The 12,077-nt window shown below is 45.1% G+C and overlaps 1 protein-coding gene across 4 annotated transcripts in view; it reads left to right on the top strand.

Annotated features, from left to right (window-relative positions):
- Positions 1–10,821, top strand: part of LOC147628567 (DEAD-box ATP-dependent RNA helicase 18-like) — a 65,994-nt gene extending 55,173 nt beyond the window's left edge. The window contains exons 5-11 of one of the 4 annotated variants that reach the window (XM_086813766.1): positions 56–161; positions 416–529; positions 642–740; positions 858–947; positions 9,617–9,723; positions 9,890–10,033; positions 10,132–10,821. In XM_086813766.1, the coding sequence (XP_086669892.1) occupies positions 56–161; positions 416–529; positions 642–740; positions 858–947; positions 9,617–9,723; positions 9,890–10,033; positions 10,132–10,591 (1,120 nt within the window). In that variant the 3' untranslated portion in view covers positions 10,592–10,821. Of the gene's footprint in view, positions 1–55; positions 162–415; positions 530–641; positions 741–857; positions 948–9,598; positions 9,724–9,889; positions 10,034–10,115 lie in introns of all 4 variants that reach the window. The other 3 variants (XM_086813768.1, XM_086813765.1, XM_086813767.1) reach the window with 3 other exon arrangements.
- Positions 10,822–12,077: the final 1,256 nt, after the last annotated feature.

Below are 12,077 nucleotides of genomic sequence, written 5' to 3'. Positions count from 1 at the left end.
TCCTCCTATAGGTTTTTGAAGCTGAGCAACAGTGATAAGTCAGTTGTTGCTGCAGATATTTTATGACTTGCGCCTGTGTGGATTTTTGGGGAACCGTCCTTCCTCGGCTGGAGTGCTTGAAGAAGGTTAAAATGGTTTCTCTTCATGGAAAAATGAGGCAGGTAATTTGTGCATATTTTGTTGTGGGATAATATTATCGGTATAGTGTGTCCAGTGGTGTAGGCTGGCAGGTATTGAAGCCAGGTCCTTGCCCTTTCTTCACCAACAGGCTACACGACCATGGACATCTTTTTTTATATTTAATCTTTGCTGCCTTTAGAGAATGTGGCGCTGAAGCACTTGAACTTAACGCTAGTGAGAAAACCTAATTTTTAGTAACTCTGTCGAAACTGAAAGATAATCCCATCTGTGGTAGTCTGTGCGTGAGAAGGCGTTAGCTCAATTTACGAGCATGCAAGCGGGGGTTTTGCTTTGTACGGATGTTGCAGCACGTGGGCTTGACATTCCTAATGTTGATTGGATCTTACAGGTGGGATTGTTATGGCATTCATTTTATAGTTTTTCTTCAACCTTTGTTACAGATCATTACTTGAAATGCTGGTGAATGGCTATTCTTACTTGTCTTATTCCTTTTAATGCAGTACGATGCACCTCAAGATCCCAATGTGTTTGTTCACAGGGTGGGTCGTACGGCCCGGATGGGAAGATCAGGCAATGCACTTGTTTTTCTTTTACCCAAGGTTTTTGCTTTTAAGCCTTGTCATCTTCAGGAGAAGCAATTTTTTGATGTGTAAGGGTTTTTTGCATGTGTGATGGGATGATGTTGAATAGATTGTCTATGATGTCATTGGATACAGGAAGATGCCTATGTTGAGTTTTTGAAGATTAGGCGGGTACCTATTGACAGAAAGGAGAAGTGTGACACAGCTCAAGATGTTGTTCCAATGGTTAGTGCTATCATATATTATAATATACCGTACTTGAATGCCTCCATAGTTCTGAAAGATCTCAAGAAGATAGTTGTTTGCATTTTTTTGGTGCACACTAATCTATGAATAATCAACCATTTTTGTCAAGTGCAGTAATGTCGCAGGAAAATATACAGCAATGGATGTGCTGGATTAAATGGAAGCTAAAATGAGACATTAGTACATGCTGGACCCTGAGAGAAAATAGAGAAAGAAAGAAAGAAAAGATATATTAACGTCTACAAAAGGCCAAATTGGCCTATGAGACAAATCTGTATACAACAAGTCCATGTCTTGAGTATTATGGAAAGAAGAACTGAAATGAAAAGCTAATCCTAGTCATATGCAGCTTACTATGCAGTCACTGTCTAGCATGCTATAGATGTACAATCATGATAGGTGGTATGCTACTAAGTCCACCCGGTGGAGATGGTGGGGTGTAGTACATCATACATGGGGCATGGGGCGAGGAGGACTCACATCCGTAATGGCCTGGATCTGGGTAGACTGTGCCTGATGGAGTAGTGGTGGTCTATGTCCGGGTAGTTGCGGTTTCTTGGTAGCTCTGATCTCCAAGGCTCTCTGTAGTGTGAGCCCTCGTCGGGAGGTAGATGATAGAGGGGGAGGGGTATGTGGCTCGCTGATAGGCCTGAAGAAGCTGGTGATCTGTGGCTGCTCTGCACTTGTAGAAGCCTCTCTCTATGCCGATGTAGCTCAGGGAGGAAAAGGCCTAAGCATCTCTGATCAGGATACTCCCATCACCCGGCTAAGTGGGCCAAAACCCTCTCTGAACAAGCAATAGTATCTCCCTGTGATCTAATAATATACAAGGCATCTGCATATGTAATGCTCCTCTGTCTCTACCTCTCTCTGGCATAATCTGCATACTCTGTCCTCTCTAGGGGTCTGTGCTGCTCTCCCTGCCTCAATCTCCAGAGTGAGAGGAAACTCTAATCTGACCAATAGTCACCCTCATAGCGTGAGACGTGTGTACATCCATATAACTTGGGCGTCTGACAAATCCATCCTCTGTGAATCTAAGGAAATGATCTCTGTAGTGCTGCATCTTGGTGGGAAAGGGACCCGCCCAAGTCTCCTTGGTGTGCATCTGGATCAAATCCTGTCTCAGGACTCTATTGCTCTCCTCTGGGGAGAGTGTAAAGTATGGGGAGTCATCATCATACTAGAAGGGCGGTAATCTATCCATGTTGAGCCCATGTGCTGAGAACCACTCATCTACTGCAGCATACCATGATGGGTGATGGCCCTCTGTGGCAATGCTCTATGAGGACTCCATGGCCAAGCGGGGTAGTCTCTCTGGGCCCATGCGTCTGATGTAGGCTATGGTCTGAAATAGAGCCTCTACCATCATGGGGGGCATTGCAAGCTCTGCTCTGATGATCGCATGTGGTACTGATGGTTTGCTGTGAATCATCCTGGAGATCATGAGGATCTACGGTCTCTCCATCCGACGCCAATCATATGTGGAGAGGTTAGGGCCCATACCGGTGCTTCATACATCATAGCTAGGGTGACTAAGGTGTCAAATAGCCATCCTTTGGTGCGAGGCTCTTGGAAGTGAGCCTGATGACAGTGTCGCTCCATCAATCAAAAGGCAGCATAACCTTGGGTGAGTTTGTCCTGTGATGCTTGTCTCATGGAGAAACGGCTCCCATTACTAGTGAAGGTAATACCCAAGTATACATATGATTCTGTCACCTCCACCTGACTGCCTCTATATGTGATCATTGTTTCTTTCATAACCCATCTGGAAGTGTGAAAGATCATGACCTTGGTTTTCCCAAGGTTCATTGAAAGGCCTCTCTGTGTACAAAAATCATTTAAGGCGTCCATGTGGCACTGCAGTCCCTCCTGCGAGTCAGATATTAGAATGATGTCATCCGTATAGAGTAATAAAGTGACCAAAACCCCTGACTGTGATGTATTAATGTCTCAGAAAGATCATAAAGGTCAATAAGACAGAGAGAATGTATCTATTATGCACATTGGGCAAAAAGTTTTCCTAAAGAAAAAGGTAAATCGATCAAATGACTACTACATAATAGATGCTGAAAACAGTCAACTATAAAAGCTAGTTACATGATACGAAACATGTGGCTTTGTGAGAGAAGATCTATAAATATATCCATGTAGCATCTGCTCCTTGGCCTCTGCGATAAAAGTCTCCAGGTCATGTAGTCCTTCATGATCCTTAGCTCCTGTTGTGAAATTTTTTATATGGCATCCCTGACAATAGCTGTAGTAAACAAAGAGGAAGTTGAAAGCCTTGGTAAGTGTGAGAGATCAGATGGTGGGTGATTGGGGACATCAAGCAACGTGTGTAAATTTGTGCTGCAAACCTTGGGGTCTGTATTAGGTGTGAAAAAACATGTTTTGTTAAATTTTTAAATACCGATTAGTCATTACTCCAAGAGGAGGTTAATCATGTGTTTTGCCTGCATCCTCAAGATTTTATTTTATTTTTGGACAAATGAGCCTCTGCCTTACTCATGACAGCTGCGTGCAATTGGTCTTAATTATCTTTTGCCATATCATTTATTTTAAGGATTGTGACCTGCAAGAGAGACCCCTCATTTTAGTTTAATAAGGGAAAGATTGCAGGGAAGCTTGCTGAATTGTGCTAGATACCGAATTCTGTCGTCTTATTTAGGTAGATGATGGATGGTACAAAAAGCATCATGTAGGTGAGCACTGTACACCCCTTCTTTTTGAGTTGTATTTGTGCATAAGATGTAGCTTGATATACATGGCATAGTCACATGGGTCGGGGGACGGGAACGGGGACGGGGATGGGGAACTCCTGGAGGCGGGGAACGGGGATGGGGGGTGGGACGGTACAGAAAAAAATGCATCAATATATCCATCAAATGTTAAGTATTTATATTACATTTGAGTACTCTGAGAGAGAGCACACAAAATGACACAATTCATGATTCATATTACAAAAATAGTGTACTGGTAACTGTGTACACAAAACACAATACAACTCTTGAGACACATGGCTGAAGCATAGTCTACTGTCTCTAGAATGCAGATACTAGAATATAAACCATGTCTACATAAATATAGCCTGGGCAGTGGGCCCTAAAGGCTGAGCTCCACATGTGACATCCAAGGTTGAAGCCCGTGGCACTGCGCTAATCTAAAATCATCAATCAGAATCCATACTGAAGGAAACGTTGGCCTCATTGTCATGAGCATCAGTCTCTGTGACCTCAACCTGCTCATTCTCCTTCTCTTGTTGTTGCTCCCACTCTACAAAAGGATCAGCTTTTGCAATCACCCCCTTGCCCAACATACGCAAGTTGACACTTATAAAAACCAAATCACGAGCTTTTTCTACGCCGTGGCGGTTTCTTTTCTTTGATGCAATGTGACTATAGGAGCTCCACAGTTGCTCCAAACAAGAGGAGCTCACAACCTGGCTGAGAATGCGAATAGCCAATTGTTGTAACTCTAGTCCATCTAATCCAAAATCCTCTTACTAAGCTTTCCCAACCCTTTTTGGTGGCCGATTCCCCGTCGAGATCCTCAGATTCTCATTGCCCAGTGAGGCTGGTAGACCCCATTGTGTCCTTGGTGAGCCTCTTCCAGCAAGCTTTCTCCCGGATGGATCTCTCCCAGCAACACCCCTCTCCAGCTTCCTCCCCAAACTCCCCCTCCCCCACCCCCCCCCCCTCCTCCATCCTCGCCCTCAGCTCTATCCGCAGTAGCAGCATTTCCTTCAGCCCTGTCCTCTCCATCAGAGCCCGCCCTCCCCTCCCCCCAATCCGCCTGTCCAGAGCATTCCCGTGCCGACCCCTGCATCCCCCGACCTCCCTGGAGCGGAGGCAGCCGGCAAGCTGCTTGACTCACTGCTTCTCTAAGCCGGTGGAGATGACCACTGCCACCTTTTCAGTGAGGGTTCTCCCACGAGAGTCCCCAGGTGGGCCCCCAGGATCTTGCGGCAGCTTGTGGATTAGTTTCTTCCGATGTCTACCGCTGGCAAAAGGAACGTATATGTTTGAGGAGATGGTAGCATCTATTCGGGTATGTGTGCTCGGTGGTTTTTCACCACTCTAGACCCTTTACGTCAGAGAATGGCGCGATGATCTTCTCTTTCCCGTTGAGTGGAGCTGTGGAGACGGAGTGGGATCAGAGTCGGTGACATCCGCCATCTAGGGTTAGGCGGTTGATCTCTCCCATCATCTTCACAACCTTCACATCACTGACGTACTCACCCATCTTTGGCTATTGGCTAGGATGAGCTTGGAGGCTTAGGCCACAGAGACCAGGACGAGGAGATGGTGGCCTCCAGCCTAGGGGTGCTGCTTTCTGTGGTCATGCATACTTCTGTCGCAATACCTCTTCCCCCTCCTTATAGGTACCTCCATTGTGATCGATGGAGTCCAGAGTACGCATACTCTCATGCTCGGACAGAGTGGCGCTACATGGAGGACAGGTTCCGTGCCCACTTGTGCGCCTTCATCTCAGGAGAGATTGTGATTCTTCCGCGTCTAAACTCTCACCCAAGACTCTCCGAGTGGAGGGGAGTTTAGCGAGTTCCGCCTCACACACAGATTGATATGCGGATAGTCTCGTGGAACATACAAGGTTTAGGGGGCCTGAGTGCTTTTAGAGACGAAATGTCCTTAGAGGAGAGGGACCCTTGGCATCTTCGAGAGTTTGGGTGCGGTCTCAGGAGCCTTAGCTTCTCACGATCGGATAAGAGAAGCACCGGCCCTAACCTCTCTAGACTCAATATCTTTGTTCCTTCTTATTGACTCCATTCACCGTGGAGGAGTTGGCGGAGGCGGTGATGGCGCTACCTAGGGGCAAATGCCCGGGGGCGGACGGGCTTCTAGTCTCTTTCTTTCTTCGTCATTGGGACCTCTTGCCTTCAACGAGATTATGATCACAAGTGCCATGCCAGAGAGACTCTCAAAGGGTTTGATTCACTTGATTCCTAAGGAGAGTAGTGACAGATTGGAGATCCGGCAATGGAGACCCATCACTCTTCTAGGGACCGCGTATAAGATCCTGGCCAAGGCCATCAGCATGAGACTTCAACTCTTTTTTCCCGGACTTGATTCATGACACTCAGAGCGGCTTTGTTCAGGATCGGAGCATTCTAGACATCATCTTCACCTTCTGGGAGGCGACTGCTTCAGTCAGGATGCAGCAGTAGGACCTCATTGTGCTACTCCTAGATTTTGAGAAAGCTTATGATAGGGTGGATTGGAGCTTTCTAGAGGGCAGGATGAACCGGATGGGATTCCTCGTGGAGTGAATTTGTGGAGTCTCAGGACTTTACTCAATCTCGCGCAGCCAGGTTCTCATTCAGGGAGCCCGTGGTGATAGATTTCCCCTTTCCTGTGCGGTTCGACAGGACTGTCCTTTGGCACCTTACCTCTTCCTATTCATCACCGAGGCCATGAGCAGGTTTCTTTTAGCCTAGGAGACAGGACTTCAAGGATTGCGCCTCCCCCTTCGCATGCAGGGGGAGTTGCTTGACTTAGATTTTGTAGATGACACAACAGCTTTCCTTTCTGGAGACGTGGGGAATCTCCAGAGATTCATGGAGGCGATCGAGGTTTTTTGCCGCGCATCAGGAGAGCAGGCAGTTACTCCCGGTGGTGCAGGAGAGAGGCCGGGGTAAAGCCAGGCTCAGCATTGACATTGACATGCTATCCCTCAGGAGTGGCTGACCCCTATCCCAAACCTGACTCCCCAAATGTGGCTAGGTGTGTTTATCGGGCATGATATTCTCGTGGCAGTCCGTGGAGTATAGATGAGGGCAATGGTCTGCTCACTTTTTCTATTGGATCCCATGGCAGACTAGAGAGATCTGAGCTTCCTTAGAGGACTTCAATGGTTGCACCTTGCAGAGGGCGAGGGTGATTGGTTTTTGGGCACAGGAGTGGCACATAGACCTAACACCGGCCAAGGTGGCCAAGGAGAGATTTTGGCGGCTATGGATATGGGCGTGTTGACCTCTCACACGCCTGCAGTGGCACCCGAGAGAGTGGACTCGGCATGACCCCGTGGATCGGGAGGAGACTTTGGATGCCCCCTTCTTTGCATTTACAACGTGGCTAGGCTGCAGGATCTAGATGCCAGAGATTGATGGCACCCCGGCAGGAGCAGCACATTGGCAGTCACTGGGCCTCTCACAAGGCAGCAGTAACCTCATGTCTTTTGGATCTGGCCGCCTTAATGATGGCCCTAAGTGTAAAACTATTGTTGTGGAGTATGTCCTCTGGAAACCTGCCTGCCTTTGCTTGGAGGCCCTGTATTTTAATGAGTTGAGTTCAGACCCTAAACCATAGTCACAAGAAACGTTTCAAGGTTTTTTAGGTTTTATTTAAAAGGTTTCGTCCCTCGGCTAAGAGACCGTGACGTTTCGAAAAATCAATAATTTCATAAAGTATAAATACTTAAAGAACTTATAGTAGCCATCTAAAAACAGTGTGATGATGAAAAAATTGTCTCTTCTGAGACACCTTGAAGAACCATCCTTATTTTGTGAGGCATTTTGACAATTTTGCTTAATTAGATGCCACAAGTGGTTCAGTCAAGGACTCTTAGGAAATTGAAGAAGAGACGGTAGAAATTGGGAAAGATTTAAGGCGTTGAAGGATGGTGTATGAAGAAAAAGGGGAAAGAAGAGAAGAAGAGAATAGGAGAAGAGCAAGGGAGAAGAAGAGGAAGGAGAGAAGAAGAGAATGAAGGAAGGAGTAGAGGTGAAAGAAGTAGCAGAAGATGGAAAAGGGCAGGAGGGAGACAAGAGAAGAAGAGGGAAGAAAGGTGATGAGGAGGATATGGAAGAAAAACAAAAATAAAAAAATCTCAAAAAAAATCAGGAGGAAAAAAAACAAAACCTGAAATTTGGGCGAAAGTTGAAACAGCCGTACTGGAGAGGTTTCGAGGGTTTTAAAAACTGTTTCAAAAGCTAGAAATAAGTTTTTTTGTTACTATGCCCTAAACACAGATCCATTAACTTTGGCCAATCTGTGGCCAATCATGATAGTCCTTTAGTTTCCAGGATCTGATGTGTCCTGGTCTTTGAGGATTGGCGCAGTGGTGTTAAAGGGAAGCCATCACATAAAGCTCTGTTGAACATGTGTTCTAGGTGAGGGGCAAGGTTGTTACGTGCCTGTGCAAAATGCTGTGCCAATAATCCCTCATGATCTTGGGCACACCTGTTCCAGACATTTTTTGGTGGCTGTGGTGACATTTGAGACTGAAAAGGGTTGATGAAGTGGGTGGGGGTCATATGGTGGGACAAGGGGTAGTTGGTTGGGTACATGGTAGAGGTTGTGTGCGCGCGTGTTCGAGATGATGGGTGTGGGTGGTTGGTGTTCAGGAACTTACACCAGGGCTCCTTTGTTGCATGCATGGAAGCCTTGCTCTACTTGATCCAGACCTAAGCCTACTGATTAGGAACATGAGTGCAATAGCAATGATTATACAGCAGAGAGGAGAGCGAGATGAACTGTATTTTCAGTATATTGATTATGGTACAAAAAGACGTATATGACTGTAAAACTTCTTTGGCCTTTGGCCTTCCAAAAGCGGACCGAATTCTTGACCAAAAGATTATCTAGGGAGGACTGACTATGACCTGCCCCATGGTGAGGGTCAGATGATCATGAATATGTTTGGGGCTAGCCTTTTATAGGCTCTATATGCACAGGTTGGCCAGAGTATTGCTGTCGGCCAGTTCTGCTGCTCCACGGTTAATGTAAAAATGCTCTGAATGGACTGGTCGGCCAGCCCTGATGATGCCCACCTTTGAGTACCTGATGTCGGCCAGCTTTCTAATGCTTAGAAGAGCAAATAGATGGCCACAATACTCTTGTGTACGGGCTGGTTATAGGCTGAGCCATGGTGATGCTTGTTGACTTGTTGCTTCTTCCCTATGTTAGCCTACGAGTGCCCTAATCCTACCCTAAGACTGTTGCCTAATTAGGGATTAGCTATGAGGTTAGCCATGTCCACGTGTGTGCACTTGACATTCCCTCTTGCTAAACTTAATGATGGGTTTCTGTCATTCTTCCTCCGTGGACTATTTACTCTGTACTTTGACTGCTTGACTTGGTGACACTTTGACTGAATACCCTGTCATTCCTTTGATTCCACTTCAAGTGGTTGGAGATCTGTGCATCTATTCCACTGTCCCCATGTGTGCAATCCTTTTCCCTTAACACAGCTATGGTCTCGTGCTGAGAATGATCATGCTTGATACCTCATGAATGCTACCTTGGCTGCATTTTCCCGGTGATGCTTGTGGACTTGTTACTTCTTCCCTGCTTGAGCTTGCTAGTGCCCTAATCCTACCCTAAGAATGTTGCCTAATCAAGGACTAGCTATGAGGTTAGCCATGTCCGTGTGTGTGCACATGACATCCTTGCTGTCCACACTTAGAAAGAGTTGGTATAATTCATGCTACGTGCGCGCGAGAGAGCGAGAGAGAGAGAGAGAGAGAGAGATTCTATCCCCCCTCTTTTGATCTTAATGCTTAGCCACCGCTTTGATCTTTATGCTTAGCCCCTCCTTTTATCTTTATGCTTAGTTTCGGGGTGCAATGGTTTTCTTGTTACAGCTTTACGGTTTACCTTTGATTACAGCCGGTCTTCTTGTCACAGCTGCGTGCGGCTGCTATCAAGGATCGGGATGTTATGGAAAAGGGTTTAAGGGCATTTGTTTCGTTTGTACGTGCTTACAAGGAGCATCAATGCACATATATATTCCGGTCAGTGCTTTTCCCCTCTTTTCTTTGTTGACTATTGGCTGCATCTGATTTTGGCTCTATTGGCTAAATATATATTCCGGTCAGTGCTTTTCCCCTCTTTTCTTTGTTGACTATTGGCTGCATCTGATTTTGGCTCTATTTTGAAGTTCTCGACTTTATTTTGTAGATGGAAGGAGTTAGAAGTGGGAAAGCTGGCTATGGGTTATGGGTTGTTGCAGCTTCCGACAATGCCAGAGCTAAAGCGGGGTACACTTTCAAGTGCAAATTTTAAACCAATGGAGGGCATTGATTTGACGTCAATCAAATACAAGTAATGTGCATGTGCTTTCCTTCCCTTTTTTGGCACTGCTTTTTTCAACTCTATTTGTGAATGCAAATGCAAAGTAAGACAGAAATTGTCCATAACAGAGATAGAACACGTGAAAAGCAGCGTCAGAAGAAACTCGTCACAAAGATGGTAGTCAAGGCCCTGTCGTCTCCTCAAATGGACCGATTGAAACACGAGGACAGGGATGTTATCAAGATGGAGAGGAGAGAGAATAGCAAAAAGCGAAGAGCTTCTCAGACAATAGAAGATGACATGGAGATGGAGAGGGAGTATCGTTTGTTGAAGAAGATTAAGAAAGGTCTGATAAGTGAAGGTGACCTGGCTCCTGACTCATGTAGTGATGAAGATCCTGGAAGCACTAGCAAACTGGATAAGAGAGAGAAGTCGAGAAACACTAGTTTAGGATCGAGAAGTCAATTAAAAGGCAAAGACAAAAAAAAGACACAGAAAGTCTTTGCAGGCAAAAACACGAGGCGAGTTAAGGAGCAGGAACCCAGGAAAAGAAATAAAATCCAAAGAAAGAAAAACCACTCCAAATGAACTTTGCATCAGGAAAGAGGGCTGGGTTCTCCTGGCTCTAATTTTGATGCAAATGCAATGGGCTGTGTACCCACTAAGGAAATGTGTTGCTGCTGCATTTTTTTTGGTATTTGCGTATCCTGTTTAGCCGAGATGCATGTCTGAAGCAGCTTGGCATGCGCTGGCTATTGCCTTGTCTGATGTACGACATTGAACCACAAACTTGAATATCAACATATATATATCTTAAATATAGATGTCCCATACAGTAACAACAAAAGTAGGCCTCAAATGTATATGACCATGTTACGGATGTATGCCTCATATTAACATCAAGGAAAGATGAAGGCTGTTAAAGGGCTCATGTATCACTAATCAAGTAGAAGAAACTCACGATGTCGTCAAATAAAACATTGGCCACTCTTAAGCTGCCTATGATGCAATGAAAAATACCCCATATCTTTCATGGCAATAGCCATGCTAAAAGCGTAGGAGGGCATGTTTTTTCTTGACAATGGAGGTCATAAAAATGGCACTCGTTTCTAATGGGTGTTAAATGAAATGACCCAGATGCAGTTGAAAACATACTACGAATGATGGCATGAATTTTAGGAGCCCATTAACTAAATTATGACTCAAGAAGCCCATCCTTTTGTGATTAAGCTCATGCCCATAAACTGGTCAAAAGGTGATACTGCATTGCCATTTGTCTATTCTACTCCACTGAATTTCTATTCTACTCCCCATAATCCCTTTTCCATTATTCATAACAAGATGAAAGGGCACATTGTCAAGAGGATAAATGAGTATGGTAAGGGGCATGCACAGTTTTTGGGGAAAACCATGACATACATTCAAATCACCACCTCCATCACCAAGTCCAAGAGTTAAAGAGAGAAGTAAGAAAAGAAAATAAGTTTCATCTGTGAAGCTCATTCCTCGTCACCAGAAGTCTTGGAGCTCATGTCATAAAACTGCAGTGTGGACGACCAAATCGAGTTTTTTCTTTTTGCAGTAGCTTACCCCAGAATCTCTTTGAACACTCGTGAACTTTTGTGATCCCCGCCCGTGGCCAGGAGAGCCAAGTTCTCTCTAAAGTTTGCCACTAGGTCAAAGTAGTTTAAGGCTTTCGTGACCTTTATTTGCGCGAAGGTCCAAGAAAGCATACGCTTTGTAAAGAGGCCAAAACGATTTATGAAGCTTTTTTGTGCATTTGTATTTATATGAGAGAGAGAGAGAGAGAGAGAGAGAGAGAGAGAGAGAGAGTTATATTAATCATCTTCAAAAGAGCTTCATTCTTGTTCAAGCTTAGATTCCATCATACGGTGATATGAACTCACTACATTCTTAATTTCTACTAAACTTTATAATAAAAAATTGAATGCAACATTTTAAAGACCATTTTCTCGTGCCAAAATTGATAGAAATAAAATCACCATCATTCAAAGGACAGCAAAAACATTTGAAGTGAATGATTGTAATGGTAGAGTTGACAGAGGTGGCTCGT

The sequence above is a fragment of the Cibotium barometz genome, chromosome 19 (genome assembly GCF_041138505.1).
Source record: "Cibotium barometz isolate CiBa-2024 chromosome 19, ASM4113850v1, whole genome shotgun sequence".
NCBI lineage: Eukaryota > Viridiplantae > Streptophyta > Polypodiopsida > Cyatheales > Cibotiaceae > Cibotium > Cibotium barometz.
This window is presented reverse-complemented; position numbering and strand designations above follow the sequence as displayed.